The sequence below is a fragment of the Chelonus insularis genome, unplaced genomic scaffold, assembly GCF_013357705.1.
Source record: "Chelonus insularis isolate UGA/USDA-ARS -01 unplaced genomic scaffold, ASM1335770v1 contig_93_pilon, whole genome shotgun sequence".
NCBI classification, from domain to species: domain Eukaryota; kingdom Metazoa; phylum Arthropoda; class Insecta; order Hymenoptera; family Braconidae; genus Chelonus; species Chelonus insularis.
In genome coordinates this window covers 2,260,928-2,276,393 of record NW_023276782.1, presented here as the reverse complement: position 1 = coordinate 2,276,393, position 15,466 = coordinate 2,260,928, and the positions used below count along the sequence as shown (strand labels likewise).

The 15,466-nt window shown below is 29.2% G+C and overlaps 1 protein-coding gene across 4 annotated transcripts in view; it reads left to right on the top strand.

Moving 5' to 3' along the window:
- The window catches only part of exd (extradenticle), a 34,105-nt gene that overhangs the window by 8,747 nt on the left and 9,892 nt on the right, over nt 1-15,466 (top strand). For all 4 annotated transcript variants that reach the window (XM_035092091.1, XM_035092093.1, XM_035092092.1 and 1 more), the window contains exon 3: nt 14,798-15,051. In XM_035092091.1, the coding sequence (XP_034947982.1) occupies nt 14,798-15,051 (254 nt within the window). The remainder of the gene's footprint in view (nt 1-14,797; nt 15,052-15,466) is intronic.

The window sequence follows — 15,466 nt, the reverse complement described above, 5'->3', positions numbered from 1 at the left end:
ATGCTAAATAGAATTAATTTATAAATCATTTACGTAACGTTTATCTTTTATAATAAAATTTTCGGTGAATCACACAACAATTGATGTCTGATTGATTATTACAAACCACAAGAATCAATGTTGACCTGGATAAATCAGGAAATAGCCAAAAACATGACAGATGTGTGTGTTTTTATAGTTTTCTGATCTGTACAAGTTCGATTCTTCTGAAAAATAAAACTACCAAATGGCTGCCAATCGTTTTGTGTATTAACAATCAAGTTAAATTCCAATAAATTATCAATAATAATTACAAAATAATTTAATTTGTCGTTATAATATTAAAATTAATTGAAACAAAATAATCCACTGTTTAGGTAGGTCGGAATTAGGCACAGTAGTGGTCGGAATTAAGACAAAGTAAATTTGGTGGTCGGAATTAGGCATAAAGCTAGTGTATAAAGCTTGGTCTTGTCGTAAATATTAATTTAAAGATATTTATTATTAAAAAATATCTAATTTAACAATGAATAGATATTCACAATGGCCCAGCTTTTTCAATAAATTTCTTTTTTAATTTTCTATTTGATGGAAATGAATATAATGTTGCTTCAGTAGTTGGCAATAGGTAAATTTACCTTAGTAATAAATTTATAACATTTGTTTTCATGTTACTATTTTTTAATTACAAACAAAATGATTAAATAGGATCAATAAATATCAATTTAAAGTGTTCAATTGCCTGTGAGTATCAAAAATTCCATAAATATCCGATTAGTTGATAATCAATATTTAAATGATGATGATTTATTGATGGCGGTTGATTATTCATTACGTAATACTCGAATGTACGGTTTATTTAAAATTAATAAGACATGACAAGTGCAACAAAGTTCTTGTTGAGTTTGTATAGGAAATCATAGAGCACATATCATAATTAACAGTCAAGTATGTTTGATTTATAAGTTAATATACATTTGAGTCTTAAAATAAAAATGATGTGCATAGACATACGTTGGATAGAAAACGATTTAACAAACCATACGTTATGTCGTGATAAAATCTCACGAGCCCGTAAACTTCGGGGAGGTGTAGGTTATGTTATATCATAAAAATCCAGTAAAATAACCTCGTAAACCCGGAGACTACTTCCATAACCGGCTGTTTAGTCGTGAATTTTCTTCTTTTTACATCATCTCGTCAAATGTTTTCCATTTAAATTTCTTTTTATTTAACTACACTCCATAAGGATACACATGTTGCACTTTGATTAACCTTTTGATCATTAAAATAACATATTTAACTGATTTTAAAAATAATTAATTTTTAAATGAATATACAAATATTCATGTTAAGTTTTGAATGATAAAGAGTAATTGAACAGTTGCCGAAATCGTTTTATCTTACATGTATGCAATGTGGTTGCTTTTTCTTAAGCGTATGATAATGATATGGAAATTGCATAGGGCGTAGAAAATCTCGTTTCGTGAATCATTAGGTTCTTCTTTAGGTAAGGTAAATTTCAGCTTCATATATTTTCAAATCTACTAGCCAAAAGGGATTCATAATTCTCACTGAAAAGAATATCGATTTATTTTTTATAATAAATTATTAAGAAAAACGGGAAAATGACCGTTTTTTTTTAAATATAAGGCACAATATTTTTTGCAATCAATTTGTTATTGCTAAACATTCTATATTTATTGATGTATTTTTTTTTAAGTATCAAACTGCCAGTAAAAGACTATAAATGTAGTTATTGAGTTGGAAATATTATTTTTGAAAAATAATAAAAATGAATAATATGATGAAATTACTTCAATTAAGGAAAAGCCTTTCAAATGAATTTTTAAATGAAAATTCATCTCATTAGACAAGAATAGAGTCGATGTATAAAGTCAGTAAATTTACGGTAATTAATTTTTCTTTATTCTTTTAAAATAACAGAAGAAAGTAGATAAGATAAGATTAATGCTTTTCCGATTTTAAATTAAGATATTCTTCTATTAACAATCACACTCTAATAAATATTGCTTTACTCCAAAACGTATCATTAACGTTCACTAGTTATAACTCTTTATTTTAATGCAGAAAAATACTACTGTTTTTCTTTCGAGTTTTTTTTAGCTTAATAAACTTTATTATAAACCATAACTCATCTGCTATCTTGCGTGATGAACTTATGAAAAAAATATTCTCAAACGTATTTTTTTTTCTTCAATATTGCCCATAATATTGTGCAATTTTTTAACGTCAAGAAAATGATATTGTTAAAAAAGAAATAACTGTAGGGAATGAGGGAAGTTATTGACCTACAGGGATCAGGAGAATTAAAATGACTTAAAATGAAAGGGCGATGGGAAATCAACGAAACTGACAGGTGAACTATGTCCATTTCTCTCGAATTACCAATACATTATAAATATTTTTCATACTATTTAAATCATCTTCTAAAGTATTCATAATAACGTCAATTGTAATGACTCATTCATTCAATTTTATTATTAGATTAAAAAGTTTGTTAACTGCTCTCTATATTACCATAAAAATGCCATAAATAAATCATTAATATTTTAATACAGTGAAAATCGATTAGCACGACATGGCGTATAATCACATTCTGAATATAATGACCTAAATTTTAAATCCTGTAATGAATTCGTGCATTTATTTAATATCTAAAAGGAAGCAGGCCCTTTATCATTATTATAAGTAAATTTTTTAATATTTATAATAAAATGTACCTTGGTATTTCATTAATTTGACTTTAAAAATAATCTTCATGATTACTGAATAGGAGGTGTATATTTATATAGAATCTTTATATTTTCCTATCGATATTATGGCTCAATAACGATTTTATAATAATTTGCATTCATAATTCTATGTAGTGAATGTAAATTTTAATAAAAATATTAACATTTTTAAGTTCAAATCAGACATTAAAATTTTTTTTAACTTCTAGGGAATTTTAATTAATTCAAATTTTAATTTCAACGTTTACTAAAATAGATTATAGAGCAAAAAAGAGTTTGTATTGTATCATTTATATCAGTCGAAACAGATTGATTTATTTCATGTTCTTTATCTGTTCTTGTATGTACCCTTTTCAAACGTAATTAGACTCATGTAATCATTACGTAATCGTCATATTATTTAATATTTCTATTTATATCCATTTTTTTTCTAGTACTTATTCTAATTAGTTATATTCATAGATATATTAAATGTGATTTGCAGATTTTATTAAAGGATTTCACTCATTTTAGTAATAAAAACTATTTTTAGTAAATTTATTTTTATTTACAAAAATATATTAAAAATGAATAATTCAATAAATATCAATCATAAAAGTAAATTTCATTCAAAAATGTATGAAAGATAAAAATAACTTATTCAGAATCCTAAAAAGTACTGCAGAAATTCCGAAAAAGTATAAAAAGTTTACAAGAAGATGAGATAACAAAAAAAAATATAATAAAGAATATAATGATAGAAAAAGTGAATAAAGTCAACCAGCAGGGAGATATGAATAATACGCGCGAGTTCTAATTGTGCGAGACAAAAGTTTGGCACAGCATAGAAGTTTTTGCATGATCATATAAATTTTCCAACTCACTACAAACTATCCTAGATTTTAAAACCATGAAAAATGTTCCGGGAATTTCGTTATATATTTTTTCTTTGAATATACAAGAAATAAAAGTGAATTTACGTAATGTTGACTTGATTAAAAATTTATTGTTTGTAATAAACTTTCACGTATTTAATTTAATATCTCATAAAGTATTCAAAAGCTTTCATAAATAAGTTAAATGATTAGAATGATTACTCAAAGAAGTGTTTGTTAGTGATGGTATGAAATTAAAGGGAGTACACAAGAGAAATAGAAGAGCCAAGGACATGATAGTCAACGAGTGGGCCGAAGATATCGCGAGAAAAGTGAGAGAGTACGAGAACGTTCAACCCCCGTACTCAGGGGTGGCTGTAACGTCGCTCGTAAAAACACCGTAAACTCGACAGCAACAGGTCCCGTGTGTGTCTGGCTCATGGACTACTGCGCACTTCGAATATTATATTCAAGTACTTCCGGCCACCAATAATCTTAAAATACCAATTGCATTTTTTAAATCAATCACCTTCGGGCTATTTTCGTTTAATGATACTTCTCGAATAATCTCAAATCGTTATTGACTTTCGAAACATAAAATGAGAAATCGAATACTACTTTACTTTTTTGTAAAAAAAATTGATTAACTATTGTAATATCGCTTCGAATAATTGTCAATTTAGGAAACATTGGAATTTTTATTTTTTTGACAGAAAATAAGACCTTTTTTTTAAATTATTATTATTAAACATCTGAACATTATTATTCATATGATGAGGGAAGACTACTGAAATTTTGAAATAGATGGTGCATTATTTTTAATACTTTAGTATTCAGTACTTTTAATCAATTTTCTGATTATTATTGTCACCTACTAGAATAAAATATTTAAATAAACGTGTTCATGATAATTATTAACAATTAATTATAATGCTACGTGTACTTGGAAACAATCTACATTAGCATCATCTTAGTAGTACTTGAATGAAAAAATTCTTTATTAAAATTGAAAAGTTTTTTTTCTTTAAATAATTGAAATAAACTATTGAAGTGAAATGAATGATGTACCATTCACTAAAGCTTGAATAGTAGTTCTATGATGAGAAATGAAAATTAAAATACAGAAGTAATATAAACATTCATATTAAATTTATGAATAGAAATGATTATGAATTTATATTAAAATACTGTAGATGGTGTGAAAGTAATGTAAAATGCAAATAAACTTCCACTGAAGTATTCATTTTATCTGAAATGAAAAAAAATATCTTTATGAACAAAAAATATCTTTGTTCCAACATCTTATTTTATCTCAATATTTCTTATGAATTCGGAAACTTAGAAATTCATTTCTACCTTCCATCATTCCATTATTAAAAAAAAAACTATTAGATCTTCACTATTTTCTTTAATTAAATTCACTAAGAGACATTTTATTTCCTCGGACTTGAATTACTTATATGTAATAAACAAAGAAGTTAATGATTTAATTTCAGTCAGTAATAAGAGCTAAATCGTTCAAGATTCTCGTGAAATATTTAACTGCCACTCAAAACAAAAGCTAAAGGGATTCTCTTCTGTTGAAGAACTTTTGGAAGCACTCCAATTACTAGAGAATCAAAGACTAGAAAAGAGATGAGTACAGACGAGGAAGGTGTTACAGAGAACAAGGGTAGGAAAGTGAAGAGTAAGACGAGAGAGAATCCTCGCTGGATGTTATAATGCTCTGTAGTTTCCTTCTTGCTTTGTAGCAAAGGTTCTCCAAGAACACGAAAGGAAACTTATATCCATGCGGTTCCTTGTGGATTTCGAATTCCTACCGCGCATTCGTGCTACTTATGTATTATGCATGTTCTCAACATTTCTCCAGCTCTATTTCTTTTTACGTTAGAGATATTTTTTTTTAACTTTTGCGCAGTGCCGAATGTATTTTATGATTAAACGTGAGCTTCAACTTTTGAATTACTATCAGGTGATGGTTAATCAAATTATTTCTTTATTATGAATGAAAAATATATTTTAATAATTAGTATCATTTATTAGTAATTATTATTACTTTATTTCATAAAAGAGAAGTGAATTTTGTTGCTGAGTTGAATCACATGATTCATTTATTTGCGAGGTTTTCTATGAATTTATTATTGCTCATGGTAATAATTATTATTACATTTTCATTCACTAGTTATCATGAAGTATTCTTTTTGATAAGATTAATTATCTTTTTTAAGAGCTTTTATATTATATTAATATATTTAATTTAAACTCATCCAATTAATTAAAGTTAAAAAATAACTTATAAATAATTTATTAACGTTTAATATCCAAAATGGAGTAACTAAAATCAACGTCAATGAACGTTTTGTTATTAAAATTTTTTTTTCAGTATAAATATGAATAGTAATTACTTTCTAGAATTATTTGACATATTGAATAATTTTGAAATAAATTCATTATTATTCAACATCATATCATCAAGTAAATTGTAAAATATTCATCGAAATTCTATTCAATTTTTTATCAATTAATATTTAATAATGAAATATAAATGAATTAACATTAATCATCATGAATAATTTTTTGTCTTCATTAATATTAAATATTGAATACTTTTTTGCTATTATTCTTTTAATTCTTTATCAAATGAATTATTTATCACATAAAATATCATAGTTTGAAAGAAAATATTGAAAAATTAAATTTAAAAAATTGATAATAATTATTTATGAGTAGTATTCAATTGATTTAATTGCGCTTTTTGATGTTTAATCGAAAAAATTTATTACCTATGTCTCAATAAAATCAGAAATTGATTGTATAGCTGAATTAGTCTAGTCTACAAAAATTATTTTATGATTTTGACACCGAAGGGATATGAGATACGTAAAGGAAAAAAAAAAGGATCTATGAAGCCATCGAAAGATGAAACTCAGCTGGCGTAGTAGACGACGCAGTAGGAGGGTTGAATTGAGCTTAGGGATGAGAGACTTGAGAGAAGTATGAAGGGAGGAGTATTCGTTAGATTCTCCTAGATATCCTCTAGCCTTACCCAACCTCCATAAAGCTTCAGAACGAGTGAGAAAATGTAGAGCTTTGACTCCTTTTGTTCGTATTCTCTATATAATATAAGCGTTGGTTTTTTATCCAATGTGGTTTTCTTTCTGGACATTCTTCTCATCTTACTTCCAAGCAAAGAGATAAAAATGACTCCCGAAGTTGAAGGAAACGAGCTAGGAAATCCTTGAAGGTTCGTCGAAGCAGTTTCAAACTTACCAACTACTTTTAAAACGATGTCGTTTGTAAACTCGCCAAGTTGAATTTTTTTCGTCACGATTTTTTTGTCCAAGTTACAGTGATTTTGAAAATTTTTTTATTTCTTCAAGAAACTTGATATATTTATATTGTATTTAACTTTTTAGTTTTCACTGTTTATTTATACTTGAAAAATAATAGCATTTTTTAGTGTACCAAGAGGCATTTCTCATTAGTAAGTGGATCAAAAAAAGAAAAAAAAAAAAGAAATTCACCTTTCATTCTCTTCAAGGGAATAGAGTAGAATGAGATCCTGCAGGACTAGGTGCATTTATGGCTCCCAAAGGTCTCACTGGACCGAAAAATGAAACGATCCATCTCTTTTATTTACTCCTTTTGTTCTCTTTTCGCTCCTTTTGTTTATTCTGCAAAGTGATACACACTGGTACCTCATTTTGTCTATGATCCTACTTGATATATTGCTTTTTTATCTTCTAGATAACGATGTCCTCATGATCTCATGACTTTGATAAAAAAAACCAACCAAAGTCAACATTTTTATGCATCGTCACATTTTCAAATAATGTATGCTCTGTTATCCTTTTTCGTTCTCCCTGAATTTCACTAAAGTCTAATGTATTAGTCTGCATTATCCATAAAAATCCTCAATGATGGTCTAGAAGTAGCTTTAGCTCAAATAAATAGTCAAGTTGAAAATTCAAATGTGTTTGTGGATGAATTTGAGTGGAACAAAATCATGTCGATAATTAATTTTTTCCACGAAGTGTTCATGAAAATCCGTGGAATGGAAACGTAAACACGACCACGTACTGAGGGGTTGGGAGAGACATACCGGGTGAGACAGAAGTGTGAGGGTATAGAGCAAGTCTCGAGCCACTCGATCAATACGCCACGTTGGCGCCCACACCCCTCACTCCAACCCCTCAGGCTGTAGCACGTTCGCGCACACTCTTGTTCCCCGTTTATTCTCGTACTCTTTCCTTCTCTCACTTCCTCCCTATACTCTCCTACCTCTCACAACCCCTCGAAAAGGGGGACGCGCGCGCGGAGAAAACGTTTTCTGCCAGACGTATCGAATCGACGCGAACGAAGGTAAAGGGCATCGCGCCGGCGATTTTCTCACGCAAAAGAATTTATATTATTATGAGTCTGATATGCTTTCTCTTCACCAATTCAAAGAATACATTCCAATGATTCTCTACAAATTAATAATCACTCATCTTGCTAGGATATCCATTTGTTTTATTAAAATTCATTTGATCCAGTAATTCAATAAGTTTGAGACGTTTATGAAAAAAATATTGCTGATATGAGAGGAAAGAAGTAAACTATATAAAAATGGATTCTTTAGTAAAAGTTTTGGAGTATAGAGTTGGTAGAAAATTTTGGATTTTATTAAAAAAATTTGTAACATAGAAAAGCTGGTCTACATGAAATTTATACGTCCCTGAAAAGCTTGGAGGGTTTGCTTTCTGTGGAGCTTCTCTTGCGCCCCTTTTGGACCGTCGTATAAGGGAGTGAATAGACAGAGGGAGAGAGGATATAACATTCGGTACACCTGCGCCGTATATTGCGGAAATACCGGACTCGCCAGGCAATAAGAATTTATTTTTCCCTCGTCCTCATGCGGAACGTTTTATTAATACCCCTCCCGTCCACCCTTGAAAGCTGCTTTAACTCCGTCATCATGTTTCCTTTTTTCTTCATTTTTTGTTCATATATTTTCTCTTCTTAACTTTCCTGATCCTTTTAAGTCTCTCTATGAATCCTTTGAATTTTTTAATTGGAAGAAATAGAGATATATAAACAGTTCTCTTGAGCAAAATAAAATAATAAAAAGAAGTCAAATGGATTTCTATTTTTAGACGGATAAAAAAAAATAACGTAAGTCTAATATTACTGAGATGGTTGGAACGAGACTTAATTTTCCAACAGACTCAACCGAGACTAGACGAGTTGTCAGTTATATATATATTTAGGTATTAGTACAGACATATATTTACTTGTATGTATAACTCAATATATGTTCAGTAACGTATACACGTATGTAATGTATGAGAAATATATATATGAACAGCATGTTATTCACTTATGTGTAAGAGTGTTTATAAGTTGCACACAACATGCTTCAACCATTCTGCAGCATTCCTATCATTCTAACATCCGCGTTTCATTAAAGGACCTCATCTCATTCCATTGCTCTTGAAATTTACTTTAGTTTCATTTTATTCATAAAACTCAAATTAAACTTTGTCAGATAAAATTTTTTTAAATAAAAGTAAAATTATTTTAAGTTGGGCTACTTTACTTGGAAACGAGTTGATAATGTAGGATTCACAAATTTTTTAGTGCTGATAACAGTGGTATTATTGAGTTAGCTGACTATTTTAGTTGTGAAACAACTTTTGCTAGTAAGATTGTGAATTTTTTATATACTTTCTAGCAGGTGTCTCAAATAATAGTCATTTCTGAATTTAATAGTGATATTTTTTTTTAATATTTTATTCAGAGTAATAATCTAACTGTCAAAAATTTTTTCACGAACAAAATTGTCTCTTGTTTCCGTGGAATCATCATTTGTAATCATAAAAAATTCGTGAATATGCCAGAAAAAAAATTTGAAGCTCGTTTTTTGAAAAAAAAACTTCATTTCTATTTATGCAATGTTTTTTTTTTCAACAATGTTCATAAAAAATTATAATTAAATATTCGAATTTCTACTTCATATCTCAATCAATGACTCAATTACATTTAAAATGGAAAAATTTTATTAATAATAAAACATTAAAAATTTTTATCAACAAAACTGCTGTTGGTAATGAAGTATATCAGTTTTAAAAATGATGTGTCCTAAAAAAAAATGAAAAAGAGTAATTGTTTTGGGTTTTAAGTAGTATAGCTAAATAACCCTAAAAACCATCCATTCAGTGAAACATTTTTTAATTCACTTTTCAGGTGCGTCTCCATTACCAACCAATTATCATTTTTGCAATAATTTCTTATTAGTCAAACCTTATTTAGACTTTTATTTTCTCAAAGTGCCATAAGCATATGGAAGATCCTTTAATGGGGTTTGAGGGTTGAATTGATCCATTGAATTCATCAAATACTGGATTAAAGACCGAAGACACTAAAGCTAAAGGCGAATGTTCTGATAATGCGACGTAATGCTATACTCTCACACCCTGATAGTCCAATGTAGGGGTGGTTTGTCGTATAACGAATAACTCCCTCTTTATGTCTTGAAGCCCTATGACATTTACGAGGTGTTTTATGCGATCAAAATGCACTGTAGCAATTATTCGCCGATTTTCTATCCATAAAATATTTCTAACTATCCTTCAGGATTTATTTTCAAGTTAAATCAAATTAAACATTAAAAAAAGATACTTAAATTATATTGACATCGATAATAATTCGTAATACTGTCATATAAATAATCTTTGTTTACGAGTTGTTTTTCATATTTCATCGGTAAACTGTCATATTCAGCTTCCGTATTTTTTCTTCGTGATATGCGTTATCTTCTTACAGGAACGTACGGAATATTTATGCATGATAGCAATTCCAATCGACGAAAGTGCTCCACAGAGACCGTTGACTCTTTGGATTAACTTTACGATTGATAGTCTAGTCATTCTTGTTATTCTGATGTCCATTTAGAAATTATTTTTAATACATGTCTTTCGTAATCTTGTTGAAAAAAAATTGCTCATCATTTTTTATTGCCTACGGTTATTTGTTCAATAAAAAATTATGTTGTTGCAAATGTACTTGGCATCGTTTTAATTATTTTTTTTTTATTACTAGAATTGCTAAATGTCGTTATAAATAAATCACTTTTTTTCGTTGAATTTTAAAAACAATTCAAACTTACAATCAGTCAACGAAAAAACTATTAAATAAATAAACAATATTCACATGTTATAAATTTTTATTAAATTTTTGATTCATTGGGAACAAGAATTGGACATAAAGTTTTGTTGAGTCGACAAAATTGATTGGTGATATTTTTTTTTATTTAAAAAATTATTTTACATTTTTTGTCTAATTATTAATTTTATCAAGATAAATATTTTTAGAGAATAAAAATGAATACTTTTAGAGTTTAAGTGGAATTCTTCTATCAGCTTGTTACAGTTAAAAAACAAAGTTAAAAGTTTTGTAGAACACTTCGTGATTTCTTGTTTTGTACTAGTTAATTTCTACTATTACTACCAGTTCTTGTTTTGAAGTAGTTAAAATTTTTAAAAAGTCTTCATGGCTTTCATATATTATAAACTCCCCTAGAAAAACTGTCGACTAATTTTTCATACGCAATTCCAGCAAGAATCCTGCAAAATTAAATATGAAAATGATATCAAATAAATAATGTTCCTATCAAAATAGATCTTTCAATTATTAACAGCAAATATCCTTGGGTTCTCAAGTAAAGTTAGACTGGAGAGTATATCCAACTTGTTTATAAGTCACTGAAAATCAGATATTATCATGACCTGATGTCGATATCTTACATCCCTTGAGGATTGATACAACCCTGGATTTCCCAAATCTCTCTGTTCATTTTTGCCTTTTTCTTCATCTCTCAAGATTCGCCCTTGAAAAAATAAGCAAACGTGGTCTTCTTCAAATAACTACTGAGAGTTTTAACATTTTCTCAGCTTTTCGCTTGATTCCTAACTCTTATTCTACCATTCAATTTTTTCCTTTATCCTCCAAATGCAATTGCATTCCTTGAAACTCGATAAGTTTGACTGTAAGAAAGTCCTTCAACAAAATTGAATTCCTTCGATGCAATTGTTCAATTTTGGGAGCAAGAGTCTGTTTACAAAGAGAAAAAAAGAAAACAATTGGAAAAAAAAATTAATTTTATTTACCTTTGACAGTTTTATCCTATCATAAAATTGAAAAACAAAAACAGTTTTTTGATTAAAAAGTTAAATTTGTTGGGTGAAATAAATGTTAAATATTTATAAACTTCATTATGGTGTGACTTTGTTGCTAGTAAATAATAGTCAATTTCTGTGTTTTCCACTCGAGCAAATCAAGTTTGTAACCCACACTCATCTCCTCCCTCATGTATTTCTGTCTATTTTATTCACCCCTTTGAAAACTCCAAGTCGACAACCCTTTGTTACCGTTTTTTTATCTTAATTGCTCTCACGGTTTCCGTTTAGATCAATACCACGCCAAAGTCATAGCATTAAATTATCAAGTGGCCAACGATCGTCTTACACTTTCCAACGAGTTAAGCATATTTTATGAATCTTTATCGAAAAGTTGAAACTTATAAAATAAATTTTTTCTCTCAAAGTTGGAGCAGAAAAAAAAACGAGAATAAACGATGAAAATTAACTCAAAAAGAAGAAAAAAAAAAGATAATCTAATGAGTGATAATAATTCACTTATTAGTGATGTGAGAATCTTGAAGGTAGTTACACATTAAAGACGTGGGACAAAGATCAACACTGTGACATGAATAAGGAGGTAAGGGAGAGAAAACGGCATTCAAGCACCCTGGCAGGCCGCTCCAGTCGTAAAATGTTAACTGCTAGTAAAACTGAGTTTACGCGCTTGTAAGGAGACCCCCTCTCAGTGAAAGCACACACGAAACACATAGAAAACGAGAGGAAGTCGTGCAACCCTGTCTCTTACCCCTAACAGCCCACCCTTACGACCTAATAGTCAGATTATTGGGCGCTAAACAAGAGCCCCAATGATATCTCAACTATTGCAATTCATTGTAGAAAATCATTTGTACTTTTTTTTTTTCTTTAGTGCTCAAATCGAGGGTAACAACTATCCTAAGCACTTTGATTATTGTTTATGACCGTGTGTATGAGAACAGATAAATTTAATATCACATGGACTGGTTTGATTATTATCATTATGTCACTTATTGCAAAGTGACTAATCAATTTTATACCTTTTAATCTATTGAATTTCTATTTAGAGTTAATTTAATTGAACTTTGAATTGTCTTATTTGTTTCTGGATTACTTTCTTTTTTTAATCAAAATAATTTTAATTTGTTTAAAATGATAAAATGAGTAATGAAATTTGAATATTTAAATTCCAAGACTGTTATATAGTGTTACAAAGTGCATTCATTTCAACATTTTTCTTTTCTTTTATTTTTGTTCCCACTTGTGGAACCCTCTTTTCTCCAGTCTCCCAAGGGTGTAGTGTCGTTTGAAACTTGAAACCCCTTTTTCTCACCTTTAATTGTTACACATCGTATAAATGCATTAGTACCACGCATTCATTTTACGCTCTTACAACTTTTCAAGAACTTTTCATTTTCTTTAGTCTTCAGCAGCACTTTATTAGCTTTTTTTTTCTTCCATGTGAATTATATTTAGCTTTCTTCTGTTTATGTAAAAGATAGCCATTTATTTTAGGAACATTTTAGATAAGGTAAGGGTACAAAATGAATAAAATGAAGCAACAAAAAACTTATTGTGTTGAGAAAGGTAATAGAACTTTTGTTAAAACCGACATTTTGACAGAATGTCGATGGAATGAAGTTTTCGCAATTTGCTTTGTTTCTTCTCTTTTAACATTGTCGGTAGTTCTATGAATGAACTCAACATTTAACTTGTTTTCAATATTTTAATAGTCTCTAAGAGGAATAAGGAGGAGAAAATTGAAATAAAATGAGAAGGAGACAAAAAATTAATTGAATCTTTCAACGATTTATGAAATTTCAATAGAGTTTGGTTTTTGTTGTTTTATTCATTTATATCAAGAGTCTGGGTTTTATTTTATTTTTAAAAAATATTTCGCTTTTAAAAAAGTAATCTGAAAATATTGTTAATGTAATAGGAAAATTTATAAAAAGGTGGTAAACCTGGTAATGTTTCTATTATTTATTGTGCAACACAAAAGTCTTTGTTATTTCATTTTTAAAATGCTAAGAAAAGTCCAGTGATGGTAAACAGATCAATGAATAGACAATTAAGATCAAAAGAGGGATGGAAACTAAAGTATTTTTACGTTGGTGTGTTGAAAAATACTTTTTCCTTCTTTTACTTACAGGGAGAATAGAAAAAAAAAAATTTTTACTTCTTTTTGAACTAAAGATTATTTTAAGGACCCTTAAAAAAATCATTAAGATTCGTCCAATTGTTTTCCCTCTAATGTTATCTGTACATTTGCATTTTTTATTTAATAGGACATAAAATTACCTAAAGATCCCAACGTCACGTTCGTTGAGTATTTGCAGACGTTTTAGCGGAAATGTAGATTCGCACTTTTATAGATCGTCCAAGTCCATCATGCACCGTAAAAAACCAATAAAAATGCTGTTACTAGGTGGAAAACTATTCTCTAAAGTCTAAACTACTGCGTGTGTCGACCCTTAATAGTAATGAAAAAAAATATATATAACAGAACAACATTTGGGAAGGTAAAGAAATAGAAGAAAAGTTAGGAAAGAATGTGAGAGAAGAAGAAGAAGAAGAAAAAAAAATCAACGGATCGGGAAAATTGATTCTTTTATGATTCGACAAACGTCTGAGTAGCATAGAAATAAAACAACTGTAAATGCTCTTCGATAGCTGTACTCTACTTCTTGAATTTTGTCATTTTATTTTTACGACAACTAGTACTCCATGATTTTTTATTTCCACTACCAGATCTATTTGAGACGATAATTGATTTATAAGGAATTTATGATTTAGGTTTTTATCTATTTTAAACTTCTGTGCTCCAATTTATTATTTTTATTTTATTAATATTATTAATTTTCGAATTAACAAAATTTTGACAAAAAGTGATTAAAAAATATGATAAAAGTAAATATTGTTATCAATTTATAATCCAGCTAATAAACTGGATTTAAAAAAGATAAAACGAAAGTTCAAAAGCCGAATGTCAATATCAATTTATAGAGGCAGTAAAAAGATTAAATGACTGAATTTAATGTTTATTTTTCAGTTCTATCGCTGCGAAACACTCAAGAGGAAGAACCGCCGGATCCTCAGTTGATGAGGTTGGACAATATGCTCATAGCTGAGGGCGTAGCAGGACCAGAAAAAGGCGGAGGTGCTGGTGCAGCAGCATCAGCATCAGCAGCGGCAGCAGCAGGACCTCCAGGACAACCCGACAATGCAATTGAGCACTCAGATTACCGTGCCAAGCTTGCCCAAATCCGACAAATATATCACCAAGAGCTTGAAAAATACGAACAGGTAAATTTAAATTGTTTTTATTTCCATTTCACAAATTCTTATTAATTGTTCTTTTTTTTTTTTTCATTTTATTCATATCATTTTTCCTGAATTATAATTATCTGAGCTCCCAGTCTTATCAAGCTAGTTGAGTATTTCAAGTGCTATAATAAATTGGTTGAGGGAGAGCTGTCTCATCATTAAATACCATCTCAAAGAAGAGAGAAAATGCTTTGCCAGAAGGGACTCTTTTGATAAGAAATGCAATTTTGGAACGAGCTTAACATTATGTTTTTCCTGGGACAAGAGAGAGAGTGGCAAAGGGACGTGGTTTGTGACGATTTGCGTGTTAATGAACCAACGTGAGCTTGCTTAAGTAAAATCTCGCGTGCAGACCATCAGTGACTTTCCAGATGTGTAGAACAAAGCTATGACT